This window comes from Bubalus kerabau, chromosome 1, assembly GCF_029407905.1.
Source record: "Bubalus kerabau isolate K-KA32 ecotype Philippines breed swamp buffalo chromosome 1, PCC_UOA_SB_1v2, whole genome shotgun sequence".
NCBI lineage: Eukaryota > Metazoa > Chordata > Mammalia > Artiodactyla > Bovidae > Bubalus > Bubalus kerabau.
The window spans coordinates 57,804,343-57,826,908 of record NC_073624.1 but is presented as its reverse complement, the minus strand read 5'-3'; the positions used below and the strand labels follow the sequence as shown (position 1 = coordinate 57,826,908).

The 22,566-nt window shown below is 41.0% G+C and overlaps 1 protein-coding gene across 1 annotated transcript in view; it reads left to right on the top strand.

Annotated features, from left to right (window-relative positions):
• SLC17A8 (solute carrier family 17 member 8) overlaps positions 1–20,920 on the top strand; it is a 39,548-nt gene extending 18,628 nt beyond the window's left edge. Inside the window, exons 6-12 of the mRNA XM_055576139.1 lie at positions 6,513–6,599; positions 7,196–7,335; positions 7,468–7,617; positions 8,577–8,709; positions 12,901–13,011; positions 18,529–18,656; positions 20,170–20,920. Of these exons, the coding sequence (XP_055432114.1) occupies positions 6,513–6,599; positions 7,196–7,335; positions 7,468–7,617; positions 8,577–8,709; positions 12,901–13,011; positions 18,529–18,656; positions 20,170–20,511 (1,091 nt within the window). The 3' untranslated portion in view covers positions 20,512–20,920. The remainder of the gene's footprint in view (positions 1–6,512; positions 6,600–7,195; positions 7,336–7,467; positions 7,618–8,576; positions 8,710–12,900; positions 13,012–18,528; positions 18,657–20,169) is intronic.
• Positions 20,921–22,566: the final 1,646 nt, after the last annotated feature.

The following is a 22,566-nucleotide window of genomic DNA, read 5'->3' as shown; positions in this document are numbered from 1 at the left end:
GAAGATATAGAATAGTCAAGGCCCCAGTCCTTTTCTTTTTACAAATGGAGAAATTAAAACTAAAATTTAAAATTTCATTTCATTGAACTAAAACAGAAGTCCAGTGACTTGCTCAAGATCACATAGCTACCAAAGAATGGAGCAGTAGCTAGAACACTGGATTCTTGATTCAAAGCTTTCCTCACCACACACTACATTGTTCACATTGTCATCAGTTCAGTTCAGTTCAGTTGCTCAGTCATGTCCGACTCTTTGCAACCCCATAGACTGCAGCACACCAGGCTTCCCTGTCCGTGTCCTCCTATCACCAACATCCAGAGCCTATTCAAACTCATGTCCATCACATCAGTGATGCCATCCAACCATCTCATCCTCTGACGTCCCCTTCTCCTCCTTCCCTCAATCTTTCCCAGCATTAGGGTCTTTTCTAATGAGTCAGCTCTTCCCATCAGGTGGCCAAAGTATTGGAGTTTCAGCTTCAGCATCAGTCCTTCCAATGAACACCCAGGACTGATCTCCTTTAGGATGGACTGGTTGGATCTCCTTGTAGTCCAAGGGACTCTCAAGAGTCTTCTCCAACACCACAGTTCAAAAGCATCAATATTTTGGCACTCAGCTTTCCTTATAGTCCAGCTCTCACATCCATACATGACTACTGGAAAAACCGTAGCTTTGACTAGACAGACCTTTGTTGATAAAGTAATGTCTCTGCCTTTTAATATGCTGTCTAGGTTGGTCATAGCTTTTCTTCCAAGGAGCAAGTGTCTTTTAATTTCATGGCTGCAGTCACCATCTGCAGTGATTTGTCATAGAGACCATTTAATCAACTTTTGCTATTATCTTCCAGAAAAAAAAAAAGAAGAGGACATCATCCATTTTACCCAAAAGCAAATTAATAGCCCTTAAGTACTAATGTGACTTTAACTCCTAGGTGTCCAAATTTCACCTTGCTAAGGTTGCCTCATTTGAAGTCATGCCTTTGGGACTGGCCCCTCTATGAATCTCTGAGAATAATCAGTGTTCAGAAGACTCTACTAGGTACCCATCAATATTTGAACAAGAACAGCATATGCTGCCACCAATATTTGCAAATATTTTTTTAATGGGGGAAGAGGCCCAAGAAGACAAAAGTGACTTAGGCCACAAAAGTTAACAATGGGCCCACACAGAATTAGGATCAGAATTTAAGTCTGCTTAGTTTTTCAAGCTAGCATATCTTTCCTAACACAAGCTAACCTGTACATTTTAGCTAAGGAGGAAGCTTTACTTCTCTGAATATATTTATTTATTTTTCCCTCTCCTTCTTTGGGGCTTCCCTGATAGCTCAGACATTAAAGAATCTGCCTGCAATGCAGGGACCTGGGTTTGATCCCTGGGTTGGGAAAATCCCCTGGAGAAGGAAATGGCAACCAACTCTGGTATTCTTGCCTGGAAAATTCCATGGACAGAGAAGCATGGTGGGCTAGAGTTCATGGAGTCACAAAGAGTTGAACACAGCTAAGTGACTAACACTTTCACTTTCTCTTCTATAGCTGCACGAGTAGTAATAGTGCCAGCAGCAGCAGCAGCAGTAACAGCAATAGTAGTAATAAAGGATCCCAGGGAATTTGGTGTGAAACATTCACCCACGTGCCTATTTTGTGTCTCATTTGGAAATGCACGCACAGCTGAGATGCCTTTACATCTTTAGTCTTCCCCATCCTTAGGAACCATTTTTGTCCTCTTGCTTGCAGTTCAAGATCAACTCCACCTCCCCTACTGATCTTATACCAACTCTAGAAGAATGTAAGATTCTGCCACAGCTGACCTTGACCTGTTTTCTTCAGATGATTTACTTATAAGGCCTTTTATCTTGATTTGCCAGCAAACAAGAACAACTAGCAGCCACTCCCCATTCTTAGTGTTTTTATAGCCCTAAAATGGCTAATTTAAGAAATGATTTGATGCTCAAGGAAAGTTACCTGATCAAGGTCACAGGCTTTATTGCATTTCTCAGCTAAGGTGTGGCCTTGGTTTCAAAGAAGAGCACAGCAAAAATGTCATTAGAAGTAAACCCAGGCTTGGAGATAAATGGTTCTTATACTTAAAAAGTGTTGCAGTTGGAAGAGTCTTTAGAAAACATCTAGTCACATTCATTGTTTTATTTTTTAATTAATTTTTAAAGAAATAAAACTGGCTTTATTCAAAGACATAGCTTTTCAGTTTTGTTTTCCCCTAGTTTTATTGAGATGGAAGAGACATAGAGCACTGTTTACATTTCAGGTGTTCAATGTAATGATTTGACTTACATACATCATGAAATATTTGTCACAATAGGTTTAGTGAATGTCATCATCTCACACAGATACAACATCAAAGAAATAGGCAAAAAATCGTTTTTCCTTGTGATGAGAACTCTTAGGCTTTACTGTCTTACCAACTTTCATTTACAACATACATCAGGGTTAGTTATCTTTATTATGTTGTGTGATACACCCCTAGTACTTACTTATACCTGGCAATTTGTACTTTTTTATTGCCTTCATATGATTTCCCCCTCTACCCACCCCTGCCTCTGATAGCCACAAATCTGAATTCTTTTTCTAACTCCATTGTTTTATAGTAGAGGAGACTGATGTTCAGGGAGGGGGGAAAAGATATAAATTCTCATAGAAAGTGAGGACAGAACTGGGGACTCTCTCATCCCCAGTTCAGCTACTCCTCTCTGTCTATGCCATTCAATAAGCACCCTCCTCTTCCTCTGTGGTGACCACACAGAAGGATCAAGGTGCAGTTAGGGTAATATGGGTGGAGAGTGCTATTGGGGTATGCTCAGGGCCTATGGATGTGATAGGAGATCACATTCAACCACATTTGGAAGGATGAGGAAGAGTTATCTAAAAGACAGGAAAGGACAATTTCAAGCTGTAAAATTTCCTCAGTGGAAGAATGCTTCTTACTATGAGGAATTATTGGCTATTGTTGAATGGAAGAAGCAGGACTGAATTATTAAACAGTTAAGGTTAAAGGCTTTGGATTCCTGCAGACCTAGATTCTGGTTGCTTACACCAATATGACCTCAGGAAATTTACCTCCCATCTCAAGCATTCTTGTAAAATGAGGATGACACTAGTAGCAATGTTACCAGATTGAAAAAAAGGTTAAGTAAAATCAGGGGTCCAGAGTACTCGGCACAATACTAGAAATCACACAGCACTCGATGCATCTTATAGTCAGTTCAGTTCAGTCACTCAGTCGTGTCCGACTCTTTGCAACCCCATGAACCACAGCATACCAGGCCTCTCTGTCCATCACCAACTCCTGGAGTCCACCCAAACCCATGTCCATCGAGTCAGTGATGCCATCCAGCCTCTCATCCTCTGTTGTCTGCTTCTCCTCCTGCCCTCAATCCTTCCCAGCATCAGGGTCTTTTCCAATGAGTCTGCTCTTCCCATCAGGTGGCCAAAGTATTGGAGTTTCAGCTTCAGCATCAGTCCTTCCAATGAACACCCAGGACTGATCTCCTTTAGGATGGACTGGTTGGATCTCCTTGCAGTCCAGGGGACTCTCAAGAGTCTTCTCCAACACCACAGTTCAAAAGCATCAATTCTTTGGCGCTCAGCTTTCTTTATAGTCCAACTCTCACATCCATACATGACCACTGGAAAAACCATAGCCTTGACTAGATGGACCTTCATTGGCAAAGTAATGTCTCTGCTTTTTAATATTCTATCTACGTTGGTCATAACTTTCCTTCCAAGGAGTAGGCGTCTTTTAATTTCATGGCTGCAATCAGCATCTGCAGTGATTTTGGAGCCCAGAAAAATAAAGTCAGCCACTGTTTCCCCTATTTCCCCATCTATTTCCCATGAAGTGATGGGACCAGATGCCATGATCTTAATTTTCTGAATGTTGAGCTTTAAGCCAACTTTTTCACTCTCCTCTTTCACTTTCATCAAGGCTCTTTAGTTCTTCCTCACGTTCTGCCGTAAGGGTGGTGTCATCTGCATATCTGAGGTTATTGATATTTCTCCCAGCAATCTTGATTCCAGCTTGTGCTTCCTCCAGCCCAGCATTTCTCATGATATACTCTGCATATAAGTTCAATAGATGGTTATCCCCGACCCTCCCCATTTGCATCATCTAAACTGGAGCTCCCACCTCCCACTCCCAGGGTATTTGCTCCAGGAAAGGAGACCACCTTCTCCACACGCACAGAGGAATCAGATCTGTAGCTCTTCTTTATAGATGATATGTCCTGGAACATTTGCCTTATCAGTCTAAGGAAGTCTGAGGTTAAAAAAATTAAAAGTGCTCTATTATTCTGTTGGAGAAGGCAGTGGCACCCCACTCCAGTACTCTTGCCTGGAAAATCCCATGGGTGGAGGAGCCTGGTAGGCTGCAGTCCACAGGGTCGCGAAGAGTCAGGCACGACTGAGCATCTTCACTTTCACTTTTCACTTTCATGCATTGGAGAAGGAAATGGCAACCCACTCCAGTGTTCTTGCCTGGAGAATCCCAGGGACGGGAGAGCCTGGTGGTCTGCCGTCTATGGGGTTGCAGTGAGTCGGACACGACTGAAGTGACTTAGCAGTAGCAGTATTATTCTATACACAATAGCAGCATTAATAGTTGATGTTTGAAAGTAAAAGTGTTAGTCCCTCAGTCGTGTCTGACTCTTTGCAACCCCGTGGACTGTAGCCCACCAGGCTTCTCTATCCATGGAATTCTCCAGGCAAGAATACTGGAGTGGATTGCCATTCCTTTCTCCAGGGGATCTTCCTGCCCCAGGGATTGAACCCAGGTCTCCTGCATTGCAGGCTGATTCTTTACCATCTGAGTCACCAGGGAAGCCCAGTTGGTGTTTGAAAGTGAGAGTGTTAGTTTCTCAGTCATGTCTGACTCTTTGTGACCCCATGGACTGTAACTCACCAGTCTCCTCTGTCTATGGAGTTCTCCAGGCAAGAATACAGGAGTGGTTGCCGTTTCCTTCTCCAAGGGATCTTCCTGATCCAGGGATCACCCCAGGTCCCTTGCATTGCAGGCAGATTCTTTTACTACTAGCGCCACCTGGGAAGCTGTAAAAAGCAGCCCAGTTGGCTTGGTTCCATTGGGACTCGAACCCAGGAGTTTACACACTTCTGTGTGTAAAGCAGACATGATAACCACTACTCTAGTTGGTGTTTATGTAACACTTAATTAGAGCATCTTCATATAGTAACTTATTTGCTCCTCAAAACAACCTTGTAAGACAGAGATTTCACTTCCATCTGAAAAAAATGATTTGTAGGAAATTGAGAGACTTCCTCAGGGGTCCTGATATTCAGATCCGGGATTCCAGGTCAGGCGTTTCATAGCCAGCTGGGCCCAACTTGGAAAGATGGGATTTAATTTCTTTGTCTGGAAACTCTCCAAGCTCCCGTTTCCTGAAGATCTTCCTTAGCACTGGGTTATGGGATACAGCATTTCCTTTTGCTGCTCACTTGTGCTGAAGCAAGAATTTTTTCCACTCATACCCAGAGGGAATTTCATATAGTAATTTTTTGGATTCAGTTAATATTTATTGGGAGTTCGCAGGGCTCGTGTCTCTCCACCAGATATCATAGAGCTGCAGGAGATAGTGAAGGTGAGGTCACTGCCTCTAGCCCTTGTTATCTTGTCTAGACAAGATAAACATCCACACACAGGTAAGTATTTACAAGGTTAGGTATTTCAAAGTAAGAAACTAAAAAATGTACCCATTTAGGAGGCGGATGAAGACAGTAGCTATCCTGGTCATCCTGCCATCCTGAAATTTAACAGTTTTCTGGTATTAAAAAAAAAAAATTGAGACACTAAAAAGCATGATCCTTTCATAGTTTGAAGTTCCTTATTTAAAGACCTAGGTGAATTATATATCAATATAATTATATCTCAATAAAACAGGGAGAAGAAAATTTTTTAAAAATAAAGACCTAGGTAATAATCCTTCTGAATTGTGAACCCTGAGAGATAGATACATAAATGCCTTCACTTTCTTTCTTTCTTTTTAATGTTCTGGCTATTTATTTACTTATTGGCTGTATTCCGAGTATGTGGGATGTTAATTTCCTGACCCGGGATTGAACCCATGCCCCCTGCAATAGAAGCACAGAGTCTTAACCACTGGACCACACTTCACACACAGTGAAGTCCCTGTTCCTTCACTTTCTGTCTTCAGCACCCAATATTGTGCCTGGTTGACTTTTTCAGAGTTCTGTCACATTTTTCTCATTTTTTTTCATTCCATTTTCTTGTAATTCCAAATCAAGGTGCCTGAGCCATCTCTGTCTAATCCTTCCATGCTGTCTGGATGAAGTTAAAGGGTATCCTGGAGACCTTTCTCTCTCGGAGGCCTGTTTTTAGGCACGGTGGGAGTTGGCCAGCTCCTCTGCACAGAGGCATCCTAACTCCCACTCAGTGTGATTGGTCTTCAGGTTGACTGTTGAACTCTAAATGGGTTGGATGGGCTTGCCTGATGACTGGTAAGTTTCCTTCAACTTTTCTTGTCCTAGGTTCCTATGCAGGAGCAGTGATTGCCATGCCGCTGGCTGGGGTGTTGGTCCAGTACATTGGATGGGCCTCTGTCTTTTATATTTATGGTGAGTGATTTGATTTCATGAGTTCCCATGGATAACTAGGTTTCCCAGGTGGCTCAGTGGTGAAGAATCCCCAGCCACTGCAGGAGATGCAGGAAATGGAGGTCTGATCCCCGGGTTGGGAAGATCCCCTGGAGGAGGGAATGGCAACCCACTTCAATATTCTTGCCTGGAGAATCCCATGGACAGAGGAGCCTGGTGGGCTACAATCCATAGGGTTACGAAGACTTGGACAGGACTGAACTGACTGAGCACACATGCGCACATGGGTAATTGATAGATATGACATTTGACTATCTAATGGGGTTGGCTTAAGAGTTTACTGTATGAAAATAGGGATCACTAAGACAAGTTTATCACATAAATGGAATACTTGTCTAACAATGATTCATTTAATGTGTATATAAAAGTTGATTTCTTAATGAGCAGAACATAATCTTTCTTTAAATACCAGTTAATAACATAATGACAGGAAAAAATCAACCAAATGCTTTCTCCTAGCTGAATATAGTGCCATTTGAGAATACTTTGAAATTTGACAAATTTAGAGATGGAAGAAAATGAGACGATATCATCAAGTTTTTGTTTTTCAATTGCAGGTATTTTGGGGATTATTTGGTACATGTTTTGGCTGTTGCAGGCCTATGAATGTCCAGCAGCTCACCCAACAATATCCCAGGAGGAGAGGACCTATATAGAGACAAGTATAGGAGAAGGAGCCAACTTGGTTAGTCTCAGTGTAAGTAGAAAGGGGGAGATGAAGACTTCCCTCTTTTTTATGAGTATTTCTTTCAGTGATTGTGTTAGCCTCATAAGAAAAATAATCTGTCAGTATATTCACTAAAAATCTCACTGTATTTTCACTTTCTAGAAATTTAATACACCATGGAAAAGATTTTTCACGTCATTGCCAGTGTATGCAATCATTGTGGCCAATTTTTGCAGAAGCTGGACATTTTATTTGCTGTTAATAAGTCAGCCTGCTTACTTTGAAGAGGTCTTTGGATTTGCAATAAGTAAGGTAAACATACAGATTCTTGAACTTTAAATCTCTTGCTTCTACTGTGAAAATCTTTGCTTGATAAAATAATTACATTACTGATCAAAATTCATAACAGTTCTGTGACACCTAATACCCTGGAGGTCAGACAAGTTATGCATTCTATGCACAATATACATAGCTATTTAATTTCTTCTTAGTAAGGATCAGAGCTGTATTAAGCTGCTTTTAAAGATTTATGTTCTCCCCATTCTCAAAGTGTTTCTGAAGCTGACTCAAGAACTGCATATTAGGCAAAGATCAAAAGATTTAAGGGTGCGAGGTTTTTTTTTTTTTTCCTATAAATTATTCAGGGAGGAGCAGTAAGAACCTTAAAGCTCATTTTGCAGATCACAGTCATAGCACTAATGACCAGTACTTTATGGTTTAGAAAGAACCTTTTACAGTGTCCCCAACCACTGCTATCAGGTTGCCTGTGTTTCAGGTAGGAAGAGTGTGGATGGTAAAACATAAGCTGTCATCCTGCAAGTATTAAGTCTCCTTCCCACAGGATAAAGAACAGAGGCCTAGTAGAGGTAGATATCCGCATAGCTACAGGTACTGTCAGAAGTGACTATGGAAGAGCTAGCACAACCAGCAGTGGCTGCCATCAGGGAGCACTCACTCTGTGCCAAGGCTCTAACTGCCATGTGCTAGGTACTTAAACACCCATTGGGTACTGGGACCTCTGTGAACGATTTTAAGACCTACCCATCCCAAGGAGCTTCCTATCTGGTAGAGGAGATGAGTAGGTCTATTCTTAAAGTTGTTCACTCATTCATTGTTTATTCATTACAAACTTCAGGCCTGTCTCAGTCCCATATAATTAGATGATTAAATTTGGTGGTGAGGGTGAGGGGTCAGTGGAGATGGTGAGGGTGTTAAAGAAGTACATCTTTCAGAAGTAGCTAAAAACAGCTCACTGTTTCTTTTCATTCCAGGTGGGTCTCTTGTCAGCAGTCCCACACATGGTTATGACGATCATTGTGCCTATTGGAGGACAATTGGCTGATTACTTAAGAAGCAGAAAAATTCTGACCACAACTGCTGTCAGAAAAATCATGAACTGCGGAGGTACTGTGGATTTCATAGGTGGCTTAAGCAGCTTTTATAGAATGAGATGAAACTGAATTGCAAACCATATTTTTGAGGTTATGTCGAAGCACTGAGAAGGCTCTTAAAGGCCCCTAAGTCCATCCCCTAGTTGATACTTGAGTGTCCTTCACACCCCTGCCTAGTGGTCATTCAGCCTGTACTTGTGCAACCTGAGATATGATGATTTGCAAATTCCTTGGCGCTCCAGCGGTTAGAACTTTGTGTTCTCACTGACAAGGGCCTGGGTTCAATCCCTGGTTGGGGCACTAAGATGTGGGGTACTATTTTGGTCATGTGGCCAAAAAAGAGATATTTTTTAAAAAGATATGACAGGGAAGCCTGGTGTGCTGCCGTTCATGGGGGCTCAAAGAGTCGGACATGACTGAGTGTCTGGACAACAATATAGAAGGTGGAAAGTGTGACTGAGGTAAAAAAATCCCAGTCTGGCTGAATTGGTTGCCTATGTGAACTTCAGGTTGTTTTAATATGAAATGAAAAAATGTCTCAGACCTTTCAATTCTAGTTCTTGTCAGCTTGGAATAGTTTCACTTCCTAGGATCTCTTGATTACCCATAAAGTTTAAATTTTATCCTTCAGCTCCTGAAACATATAGTCCTAGCATTTTCACTGTAGATAGGAGTCACTTATGCTCTTAAATGGTTTTTCTTTCTTTGAAAGTCCATTATTTGGCAAAAATCTTTTTTTTTTCCTTATTGATGAATCAGTGTATCATTTATAGATTTTATTCACACAATGCCTTTATTCTAATTCTTTTGGGGGAATGAACTTTCTGGTGCCACTTTTTTAATACTGTTAAGATAAGGGAAGTTTGAGCCATGTGCCTTGTTGTATAAGACAGGCCACTTCCAAAACACAAATAGTATACAATGGTGTGCGTGTGTGCATGTGCTCAGTCATGTCCAACTCTTTGCTACTCCCTAGACTATAGCCTGCCAGGCTCCTCTGTCTATGGAATCTTCCAGGCAAGAATACTGGAGTGGGTTGCCATTTCCTTCTCTAGGGGATCTTCCTGACTCAAGGATTGAACCCACTTCTCCTGCATCAGCAGGCGGATTCTTTACCGCTGAGCCACCTGGGAAGCGCTTATACCATTACTACTTGTTATTAATTTTGTTTCCACAATTTGAATTATATACAGGGAAAAATAACCTGCCAATGCAGGAGACACAAAAGACACCGGTTTGATCCCTGGGTCAGGAAGATCCCCTGGAGGAAGAAGTAGCAACCCACTCTAGTATTCTTGCTGGGATAATCCCATGGACAAAGGAGCCTGGGGGGCTGCTGTCCATGGGGTCACAAAGAGTCGGACATGACTGAAGTGACTGAGCATGAATGCATGGTTCACTTCAGTTGCTCAGTTGTGTTCGACTCTTTGCGACCGCATGGACTGCACCACTCCAGTCTTCCCTGTCCATCACCAGCTCCCGGAGCTTGCTCAAACTCATTTCCATCGAGTCGGTGATGCCATCCAACCATATCATCCTCTGTCATCCCCTTCTCCTCCTGCCTTCAATCTTTCCTAGCATCAGAGTCTTTTCTAAGGAGTCAGTTCTTCGCATCAGGTGGCCAGAGTATTGGAGCTTCAGCTTCAGCATCAGTCCTTCCAATGAATATTCAGGACTGATTTCCTTTAGGGTTGACTGACTTGATCTTGCTGTCCAAGGGACTCTGGCAGTTCAAAAGCAACAGTTCTTTGGTACTTAGCTTTCTTTATGATCCAACTTTCACATCCATACATGACTACTGGAAAAATCATAGCTTAGGCTAGAGAGTCCTTTGTCAGCAAAGTAGTGTCTCTGCTTTTTAATATGCTGTCTAGGTTTGTCATAGCTTTTCTTCCAAGGAGCAAAATTCCATGGCTGCAGTTACCATATGCAGTGATTTTGGAGCCTTAGGAAATTAAGTCTGTCACTGTTTCCATTGTTTCCCCATTTATTTGCCATGAGGTGATGGGACATGGATGCCCAGTAATGGTATAAAGTCCACAGTTTAAAAAAATATTGATTAATTAAAATTTAAAAACTTTTAAATACAATTTTGAAGCTTTTGTTCCATTTAGAATTGTTATAAAATAGTGGCTATGTTCTTCCTGTTGTACAACACACATCCTTGAGCCTGTCTCACATCCAGTAGTTTGTACCTTTCATTCCCTTACCCCTATACTGCCCCTCCCTCTCTCCATCCTCCCACTGGCAAGCACTAATTTATTCTCTGTATCAATGAGTCTGTGAAGCTCACAGCTTAAAAAGCACCTCTGTGCCCATAATTTCACTGATTCTCTTTAGATGACCATCTAAAACAATCATTGATGCTTGCCCTATTTCTATAATAGTTTTGAAGAATGGATTCAGAAAGGTAAGCGACTTATTAAGGTTTGCAAAAAAGTGCCTTGGCTTGTATTTCAACTTAATCTTGATTTTCCTTTCTTTCCTTTGCATTAATTATCGAGTTCCCACTACATACTTGCCAGGCTCTGTACTGTATCCATGGTACCTTCCCTGGATAATATCACAGTTTTGTTGGGGAAGGCAGAAACACAAATGAAAAACTACAGGGCAATGCTGGAAAGTTCTATGAAATGAGTAAGAAGAAGGAGATGTCAGCTTCAGTGGTGGTGAGTGGCAGGGTTGTCAGCTTCTAAAGCAATATTTGAACTGGATTTTAAAGAATAGTAAGATTTCTCCAGAAATAAGAAGTAAGTGATACGAGAGGAGTACTGCAGATGAAGGAACAGTCTGTGGAAATACAGTATGGGCACAAAACAGTGTTGTGATCAGGAAATGGTGGAGAGACATGTGCAACAGTAGAGGGCTTTCCATGGGCTTTGGATGGTGAGCAAGGGGGTTAGAGTGACAGAAAATGAAACTGGGACAGCAGGAGGAATTTATTATAGACACTGTACTTATAGTATGGAACCACTGACATACGTTTTAAGTAAAGGGGCAACTGATCAGATTTGTAGTTTATAAAAATAATGACCCAGAGAATGGATCAGAGGAAAAAGAGATGGGAAGACCAATAAAGAGGTTTTTGAAGTTGTCTGGGTGAGAGGTAGTGGAGTCCAGAACTAAGACAATGGTAGGGGAAGGAAAAGCAGATATTTCTAAGGCCAATGTCATGGATTCTTATCTGAAAACTGAAGAAAAAGAGAAAAGTCCAAGTTGATTCTGAGATTTCTGCTTTGAACATTCAATTACCATTTGTTGAGTCATGCCCATGGCGGGTGATCATGCTCAACACCTTATATATCCAATTTCAGTTAATCTTTTGCCTGTTTTGGAGTGAATATAGGGGACAGAGACTTGATTTGGGCCTGTTATCTTTGAGGTAACTCAAAGGACAATTGTGTAGCGATGTCTGGAATCAGCAGACGGTCTCTAGGATGAAGCATCATTTCACTGTCTTCTATCTCCCAGGGTACTTCCTGTCCCTGGAAACAGTACTTATATCATCTTTCTGTCTGCTATCAACTGAACATGTGTGTGTGTTTGTGTGTTGGTGAGAAGGATCTTCATCATTTCCTTACCCTTTTTTATTGTGCTGGATTCACTTATTTTGAATGAGAGAAGCAAAAAGTATTTCTGTCCCACTGTATTTTATGTGCAAATATCTCATGGCATTATAAAGAGGCCTGAAAGCTTGGTAAACTTCTGAAAAGGAAGAATTTTGCCTTATGCTTTACAGATGGTGAGGTTCTGCTTTTTGTTTCAGATATTCACTACTGCTTTCTAATCACTTTTGGCAATAATAATACTATTTTATTTTTAAATTTTATTTTTGTTTCGTTTTCTGTGAGAGACCATTGCTTGTGTAATCAATGGAGAATCACTGACGATCTTAGAAATGGCAGGGGGAACTACCCATGAACAACTGATAATAAACATTCCTCATCCCATGGGCATCATTGTACCTCCTGGGACTATACAGTGTTCAAGGCACACCAGGAAATTGTTGGAAAGCTCACAGAACACCTGGGTAATATTAGCAAAGTCGTGTAGTCAAGAAATATCCCTATAAGGTTGTAAATATTGTGCCAAAATATGTGTACTAAAAGCTTGGGTCCATGAAAATAAATTCTTTGTGATAAATTCATGAACTTGGGCTGACTGACATGAAAATGACATTTTCCCCTGCTGTTTCCATTCACAGGTTTTGGCATGGAGGCAACCTTGCTCCTCGTGGTTGGCTTTTCCCATACCAAAGGGATGGCTATCTCCTTTCTGGTGCTTGCTGTAGGATTTAGTGGTTTTGCTATTTCAGGTAAAGTGTCCTTTGGGTTTCCAAATCTTTTCCATAGATTCAGCAAGACTTGGGAGAAAGGAAGGAAAGGATATTGAGCATCTACCTTTGGCAGCCAGGCCATTCCCAAGGATCAGGGCCACTGGCTAGAGATTTTCATCTAGTGGGGATGATTTTGAGTATCACTGAGAACTGGTCTTAGGAGCCCAGCCAAGCTGGAATTATCATTACTTTCTCCATCTTGGGAAAGACAACATGCAGATACCCTCTCTGGGGCCTGGGCAGAATGTGTGTTGCTGGGCAAAGTGGCACCTTCATACTTTAGCACCAGGCCACCCGACCTACCAGAGGCTCTTGTTACTTTTTTGATTCTCACTTCCTATAGGAGAACTGCTAACATTAACTCACAATCAAATGATGTAGTCATTTGTAAAGTTATAGAATCAGAAGGGCTTCCCAGGTGGCGCTAGTGGTAAAGAATCTGTCTGCCAATGCAGAAGGTGCCAGGAATGTGGATTCAGTCCCTGGGTTGGGGAGATCCCCTGGAGGAGGAAATGGCAACCCACCCCAGTATTCTTGCCTGGAGAATTGCAAGGACAGAGGAGCCTGGTGGGCTACAGTCCAGGAGGTCACAAAGAGTTGGACATGACTGAGCACATGCATACACACACATAGAATCAGAAAGTTTTAAGGATGCAATTTTTCTTTAGTTTTCTGTCTTCTCCATGGCTTTCATTTTCCAAACAAGGACATGCAGGTCCGGAGAGGTGATGTGACTTGCTAAGCCAGCAAGACTTAAGAAGAATAGTAATGATGATGTGAGCTAACATTGATCAGGCACAAACTCTGTGCTGGGGGCTGTTCACAACCCACTCTTGTGTATTAATCCCTGCAATTCTGACAGCTACCCTAGGGCCTTCAGTCTCCCCATTTTATAGAAGCAGAAACCAGCTACTGTATGAGAGGTAACAGTGCTAGCATATTACAGACTTCAGAAGTTCCCTGTGCAAAACTGGGTGAAAAAGCAAAACTTAGGGATTTTTTTCCCCTATCTTTAAAAAAGATTGTAATACTAAAAATTGTCATTTAATGGAACATTTGACATTGCATGTCTGACAACATTGTGAAGCAAATGATATTACCATTATTTTACTGAGGAATAACTTAAAGCTCAGGAAAATGAAGGACTTTCCTATTGTTATACAACTGGAGACAAAGGAAGAACTAAGGTGCAGTCCTGCCTGGTCTTCATGCCTGAGCTCTTTCCATGATTCTGGGCTGTCTTAAAGATCAAACAGGGTGATAATATCCTAGAACAGAAAAGCACCCAACCTCTGGTCAAAACTACTCTTAAAACAGGGTCTTGGTCTTATCAAAATACAGCTGACCCTTGAACGATGTGGGGGTTATAGGTGCTGATCCCCCAACCTGCACAGTCAAAAATCTGACTATATGGGAGTGGGTAGCCTTTCCCTTCTCCAGGGAATCTTCCCAACCCAGGGATTGAACCCGGGTCTCCTGCATTGCAGGTGGATTCTTTACCAGCTGAGCCACAAGGGAAGCCCAAAATACTGGAGTGGGTAGCCCATCCCTTCTCCAGTGGAACTTCCCAATCCAGGAATCAAACCAGGGTTTCTTGCATTGCAGGCAGATTCTTTACCAACTGAGCTATGAGGGAAGCCCTCTGTATAAAGTATTCCCCTGCGTCCTGGGTTTTGTTGTATCCTCGATTTTGCATCTGAGGAGTCAGTCAACCACAGATCCTGAGCATGCATGCTTGCATGCTTAGTTGCTCAGTCGTATCTGACTTTTTGCGACCCTGTGAACTGTACACCACCAAGCTCCTCCGTCCATGGAATTTTCCAGACAAGAATACTGGAGCGGGTTGCTATTTCTTCCTCCTAGCGATCTTTCCGACTCAGGGATTGAACCCATGTCTCCTGCATCTCCTGCAATACTGTAGTATTTACTGCTGAGAACTAAATCTGCCTGTAACTAGACCCATGCAGCTCCAACCCACTTTGTTCAAGGGTCAACTATAAATAGAGCTGATGAATAGTTAAAGTGGAAAAAAATGTTTGCACTTAAAGTAGCTTGAAGCTAACAACTTGGGTTTAGGGATGCAAAGACCTAGGTGTAAGGCCCCTCTTTAGTCCTTACTATTTACAGAAGGCAAAAAAAAAAAAAAAAAAAAGCTGAGTTATTTAAATTCTCAGCCTCAGTTTACTTATCTAGAGACTGGAGAGATATAATGGCAACTTCATAGGGTTGTTGGGAGATTGCGATGAACTGAGGTCATTCTCTCATTCCTTCACACTTCCCAAGAGTCAGACACTGTTCTTGGCGCAGCAGATACTGCAGTGAAAAAAAGAAAAGTTTCTGTCCTTATAAAGTTTACATTCTAGTGGAAATAAAGCTTTTGAAGATCTTAGTCTCAGTACCAGATGCATAAAACAATTTAAAAATATTCACTACAGTTGTTCAATTATTATTCAATCTAGCCCAAAACTTCTCAAAATTTAATGGTGCATACAAGTCACCTTACTGCTACTGCTAAGTCACTTCAGTCATGTCCGACTCTGTGCGACCCCATAGACAGCAGCCACCAGGCTCCCCATCCCTGGGATTCTCCAGGCAAGAACACTGGAGTGGGTTGCCATTTCCTTCTCCAATGCATGAAAGTGAAAAGTCAAAGTGAAGTTGCTCAGTCGTGTCCAACTCTTAGTGACCCCATGGACTGCAGCCTACCAGGCTCTTCCATCCATGGGATTTTCCAGGCAAGAGTACTGGAGTGGCGTGCCATCGCCTTCTCCAACAAGTCACCTTAGGATCTTGCAAAAATGCAGATTCTGATTTAGCCAGTGTAGAGTGGAGCCTGAGATCCTGCATTTCGAGCAGGCTCCCCAGTGAAGTTGACGCCACTGATCAATAGTCCACACTTTGAATAGCAAGGATAGAATTGTTCCCAGCAGGATGTTAAGGGACATCTTCTTTTGATAGCTCTGTAATGCAAAAGAGATTCATATCCTGTCCACAGAGATATTGAAATATTCAGGCTCATATTGTCCCCAGATTGCCAGTTTAAGCGACAATCAGACGGAGAGAAATTTTTTTTTTCAGCATTTACACCATGCTGGTCACTTTTAAGGTATGAACTCATTTAATCCCTGTAGCAGCCTGATGAGAAGAGTATTGCTATGTTCATTTTACTAGTGAGGACACTGAGGCTTGGAGAGGTGACTTAACTTACTCAGGTAAATTAAATGATTAGGATTGGAATAAAGGTTTATCTGATTCAACAGTGAGACTATGGGAGGGACTATGGTCATGGGGAGGACGATTCCTTAGGATCGGCTGTATGTCAACTTTATAAGGAGTTAATAGGGATGCTAAGGGAGACTTGCTCAGTTTAGGGACTGATTATAAATAGGAGAGCTGAGGCAGGTGAGATTAGAAAGGTACAAAGAATGGGTGATATCTGCTTTAGAAGATGTCCTGTGTAGAGAAGACAGACTCTCAACTTGTGTGTAACTTGCTTTATGTGTCTGCTTCAAAAAAACAAACAAAAAAAATCTATTAGTATCTCAGTTTCTCAATGATATTTCCCCCAAACCCCAGGATTATGTAGCTAGAAACTGAAATGGCTTTTCTCATATTATCTTTAGCTGAACGCAGATGTCTAGGCTTTGTATCAGAATATAATACTCGCCAATCATATTAATTGCTTCTTATCTCTGGGTTCTTTTCTAATAAAGTGTTTATCACATTCAAATAAACAGTAAGATTAATTAATCTTGCAGCTGTTTTATATTCTGATTTTCTGCCACTTTGATCTGCAAGAGAAGGTGTGTTTATTCCAGAAAGGTTTTCTTAAAATTCTCTCTGAACAGAGGTAAGAAATAAAACAAGCAGCCAATAGGCTGGATTAGAAAAAGAATTTTTTTAAATTATATTTTTAGTTCTTTGCACAAAATAGAGCATTAAAAAGCAAGACAAGGGAAAATAAAAATATGAGTAAATAAAACCTATAACCCCCTGCTGTAATTTCAGAGTTCAAGTTGGTAATTAATTAAATAATTATATATTGAGTACCTACTATGTGCCAGACACTTTGCCAGCTCAGGAAAGTAAACTGGGTAGATAGATGTTGTACTGAAAAGAACCTGATGTTGGCTTTCACCTCCTTGAACCTATGTAATTGACATATATTATTTATCTTAATTCTTACAACAGTTTTATAAGAATGATTATCCCAGTTTATAGATGAAGAAGCTGAGGTTCAGAAAGATTAAATCATTTGTCCAGGTTTGCATCTCAATTAAAAAGCCAGATCCAAGGTCTGACTCTAAAATGCAACCGTGGGCTACACTGGCAGAATTGGTTCCCAGTGCCTGATGCCTCCTCTTTCAAAGCCTTGTCCTTCCTCTGCCTTCCTGCTTCCTTCATTCCACTCATCCTTTTCTCCTGAAAAACAGATGAATAGTGAGGTACTGGTGATTTTTTATTTTACCACTCCTTGCAGCATTACCTATTCATTAAAGACCCCAGAGTGACGGGTGTGTTTTACAGTGGCAGCAACAGCAGCGATGCTGATATTGCTGATATAACCGTGATAGTTACTAGAGCTCAGCTGTTGCCAAGAGCTCTCGCATACATATTTCCCCGAAGTCTCATCTCACAGCATCTTTATGAGTTAAGGAGTAATATGACCCTCAAAATAGAGATGAGGAAACAAAGTCCTAAAGATGACTTGTTTAAGAGATAAGAATAAGATTCGAATCCAGATTTACAAATTCCAAATCAAGTATGTATGTGGAAGTGTTTTGTAAATTACAGAGGATCCTGCAAATGTTTGTATAAATTTTTCTTATCCAAAAAGAGCCCTTTATAATATGCCATGTGGTACTAAGGCAGACCTACCTGTGGCGGCCTTTTGGGAGTGAGCTGAGAGCTAGGAAGGAGGATATTACGAAGCAAGATTTAGTTTTAATCACACTGTATGTGATTGTGTGGGCTTACCTGGTGGCTCGGTGGTAAAGAATCTGCCTGCAGTGCAGGGTTAAGAAGATCCCCTGGAGAAGGAAATGGCAACCCACTCCAGTATTCTTGCCTGGGAAATCCCATGGTCAGAGGAACCTGGAGGGCTATAGTTCATGGGTTGCAAAAGAGTCGAATACGACTTAGGGACTAAACAACAACAATGTAATTGTGTGATTGCTTACTCTGAATAAATGTGATCCAGGCTGTGCTTTTCAGTATTGCCCCAAACACCATTATTTTGGGGTTTCAAGCCGAGAAGGTAGAGGTGCCATAATTCTCCCCATGAAGAACCCGTTGTAGCCGTTACTAATCAATCACAGCATGGTTTTCTGCTATGACCAGACGCAGCCTGACAATTCTCAAGCCAGCCCTTTTGGTACAGGTATCCATTAGTAGAGGAAAGAGATTGATGAGAGTTGGGGAAAGCTAAATATTTTCCAAAATGTATTTGGATTTCTGTTCCTGAGTCTGATTTTGAGATGTTTGGATTCACTATAGGTTTCAATGTCAACCACTTGGATATTGCCCCTCGCTATGCCAGCATTCTCATGGGAATCTCAAATGGAGTGGGAACCCTCTCTGGAATGGTCTGTCCCCTTATTGTGGGTGCAATGACCAAGCACAAGGTAATGGTTTCCTTTGGGGTTGTGGGTTACAGTATGAGAGGACCGAAATACTGCACAAAGTCTCAAGGCCCTATCCCAGCCTGTGTAAAGTGTATGTCCTTGACTTGGCTGAGTCACTTGAGCTTCTATTTTTTTTCATTTTTCTTCTTCTTTTAAAAAAGTATCATTTATTGATGGCAGCAGGACTGACTGATGTTTGGTTCTATGTTTCTTTTTTTTTTTTTTATTTTATTTTTAAACTTTACATAATTGTATTAGTTTTGCCAAATATCCAAATGAATCCGCCACAGGTATACATGTGTTCCCCATCCTGAACCCTCCTCCCTCCTCCCTCCCCATTCCATCCCTCTGGGTCTATGTTTCTTAAACTGAGAAATAGAAGTGGGGTGTGTGTGTGTAGAAGAAGTGATAATACCATAAAGACTGTTTAAAGACACAAAAAGAAACTGAGGCAATCAATTCAGGATAAATAAATTACCCAAGGTTGTTTTATAATTCCAAGTAATTAGACTTTATCGCCATTTCCAATTATTGCTTAGCATGCTCCAGCATGAAAATATCAGTGCAGTTATACTTCCTTATTATGAAGAAAACAAACAAGACATTAATGACCCTTCCTAAGAACCTACGCAGGTGTGGCAGTAGGTCATTACTGCAGGTTTGTGTATTTAGACTAAGGTGGGTAGTACAGGAGGATCCCAGATCCGTCCAGAATTCAGCCACAGGCCAGATGGTTTCTTCATCTCTGTCTTTGAAAGGGTTTTAGATATGCTGCCTTCTGCAAATTAACATTGTTTGATACTCTGGCATTTTTACCCAACTATTTCTTTATTGTTGCATATCCTATTAAAAATATAACTTCAGAAATCCTCCCAGTTTCTTGGAGAAGAAAGTGTGGGATAACATTTCTTATCTTTTGATAGAAAAGAAAGGTGGGCTCTGGTGACTTTACAGGCAGAGGATCCAAACTCTCTCTCTGTTCATGAGACAATAGGATTGGTAATATGATTATTAATTCTGTTAGTAAATCTTTCAACGCAAATTCCCATTATTTTTTATACAATATATTTTCACAGAAAATACGATTATACATAAGCTACTGGGCAGTACAAACTGAGCATTTTCGTGACTCAAATTGTCATATATCCAAAGCAAGCAAGAAGGAGACCTCTGATATTTACAATGGTGGGTTCCTAAAGCAAATTTAATTTAACCTCATTTGTATATTTAGGAGAGCTGTGAAATGGTGCAGCAAGGATCTTACAGGATGTTTATTTTATAAAATATTTTTCTAAATTAAAAAAAAATGCATATTCACTGTAGTCTTAACTTTGATTTTTTAAACACTCAAATTCCATTTGGGTCCTGGGCATGCATCTGCCACATGTCTTCCCAAGAAGCACGGCATTGCTTTGCGGTGACTAAGTGCTTTTGTCCCAGCGGAGGACTCCAGAAGACACTGTTCATTTCTGTTTTGGGTTAAAATATTAATTGGTACTGTTTCCTTGTTCAGACCCGTGAGGAGTGGCAGAATGTGTTCCTCATAGCTGCCTTGGTGCACTACAGTGGTGTCATCTTCTATGGGGTCTTTGCTTCTGGGGAGAAACAGGAGTGGGCAGACCCCGAAAACCTTTCTGAGGAGAAGTGTGGAATCATTGACCAGGATGAATTAGCTGAGGAGACAGAACTCAACTATGAGAGTTTTGCAAGTCCCAGAAAGATGTCATATGGAGCCACCACCCAGAATTGTGAAGTCCAGAGAAAGGAGTGGAGAGGACAGAGAGGAGTGACCCTCAACGAGGAAGAGCTGACATCCTACCAGAATGAAGGGGAAAACTTCTCAGATGCATCCTAATGTCTGAGGGGCACTTCCGGCTCCTCCGCACTTTAGAACCAGAAAGTATCCATACCCATTGTTTTCTCCATAGGCTGGCTTGCCAGGGGGTTAACTCTAGGGACGTTGTTGCACGTGGGGGAGCAGGGAGAGATTTACTCAGCAGTAGGGAAACAACTTGCTCTAAGTTCATAAAACGTATGGCTATAAGTTTTTTGATTTGCAGTTGATTCTTCTCTCAAAGAATAAACTATTCAGGAAGGAATGATTGGAAGAATAAGAGACAAAATGCCATGTTTTTCAAAGAAAAATGGAAGGAAATGGGGATATTTGGCCTGGAGGAGAGAAAAAAATAGCTGTTACTACCTGTATGAGAGCAGCCATGCAGGGGTGGGTTTCCTATTCCTAATAAAGGCCACTGCTTTCAAAGGCCCTGTATTGTGCCAGATGCTTTATTACATTCTCATTTAATCTCCACACCCCATGACATAACAATTCTTATCCCCATTTTACAACTGAGGAAAAGAAAGCAACAAAAGACGGACTTGCTCAGGGTCATCCTGCCAGAGGCAGTGCTGAGATTGTGTGCATGCATGCATGCTCAGCCATGTCCGATTCTTTGCAATCCCATGGACTTCAGCCCTTCAGGCTCCTCTGTTCATGGGATTTCCAGAGAAGAATACTGGAGTGGGTTGCCATTTCCTACTCCAAGTGTTGAGATTGGTGGAGTCCAAAATAGATGTCAGTTTTGGAGAAGAAGGTTTTGCTTCAGGTTAGAAGAGATATTTTTAATAATGAAAACTGTAAATGGAGTGGGTTGTCATGTGCATAATTCCCTATCTTGGCAGGCATGGAGGATGGAAAACATTTGGGTTGATGTGGCAGAGAACATTCAAACATCATATGGGGGACTGGATTCAAACATCCTTAGGGCCCTAGGTAATCTGAGAGCCAAATGAGTCTGTGAATTCATATGCATGTGAAAGTTGCTTAGTCGTGTCCATCTCTTTACGACCCCCACGGACTGTAGCCTGCCAGGCAACTCCATCCATGGGATTTTCCAGGCAAGAATACTGGAGTGGGTTGCCATTTCCTTCTCCAGAGGATCTTCCCAACCCAGGGATCAAACGCAGGTCTCCTGAATTGCAGGCAGACTCTTTACCATCTGAGCCACCAGGGAAACTCATAACATGAATTCATACTTTTCTTATTTTTTTTAATAACAAGAGTCACAGACTATATGAGAGATTCAAATAGGTTAAAAAAAGAAGAAGAGGAAAAATGAAAAACTTAGCAAAATAGCAAAGTTCCAGGAATCTGATGGTCAGAATGGCTGAGAAGAAATAAACTAAATTTTAGGCCTTCAGGGAATTCCCTGGCATCCTGTGGTTAGGACTCTGCCATTCCACTGCAGGGGTCCCAGTTCAATCCCTGGTCAGGGAAGTAGGGTCCTACAAACTGTGTAGTGTGAGCTAAAAAATACAATTTAAACCCATCATAATGTCAAGAATGTGGTTAAATAATGTCCCAAATTACTTGTAAATCTTTAAGACATTTAGTAATTTAAGAAGTTGGTTCATGCATTGTATTAGGTAAAATTCTCTTAGAAGAGTCCTCTATTTAAAAAAAAAAATGTATGTCTTTAGCCGTTTTGGCTGGTGATACTAGGAAGCTTGATCAATTAGACAAAATTATGATTGAAGTATTCCTAATGACTTTACTCAGAATGATATTCAGAGAAACCACAATAACATAGCAGTAGTTAAACAGTGAAACACTGAACGTAAACATCTGGGACAACTAGATCCACAGTTAGTGCTGAAAAACTTATCTTTGCATAAGGCAATCACATGGATACTCTCTAAATATATTTTAAAATTTAATGATATTTGAAAACAATATTGGCATGTAAAAATGTTGCTTGAAAATAAAATTATTTTCCTTTTTATTTTTTTTGAAATTTTTAATTCTAATTTCAGAAGAAAAAGATAGTATTATAGAAAAAAATGGTAGATTTTCTTATAGTTTGTTATTGTAGGATTTTTTTTTCTAATTTCTTCCGTATATATGTATTTC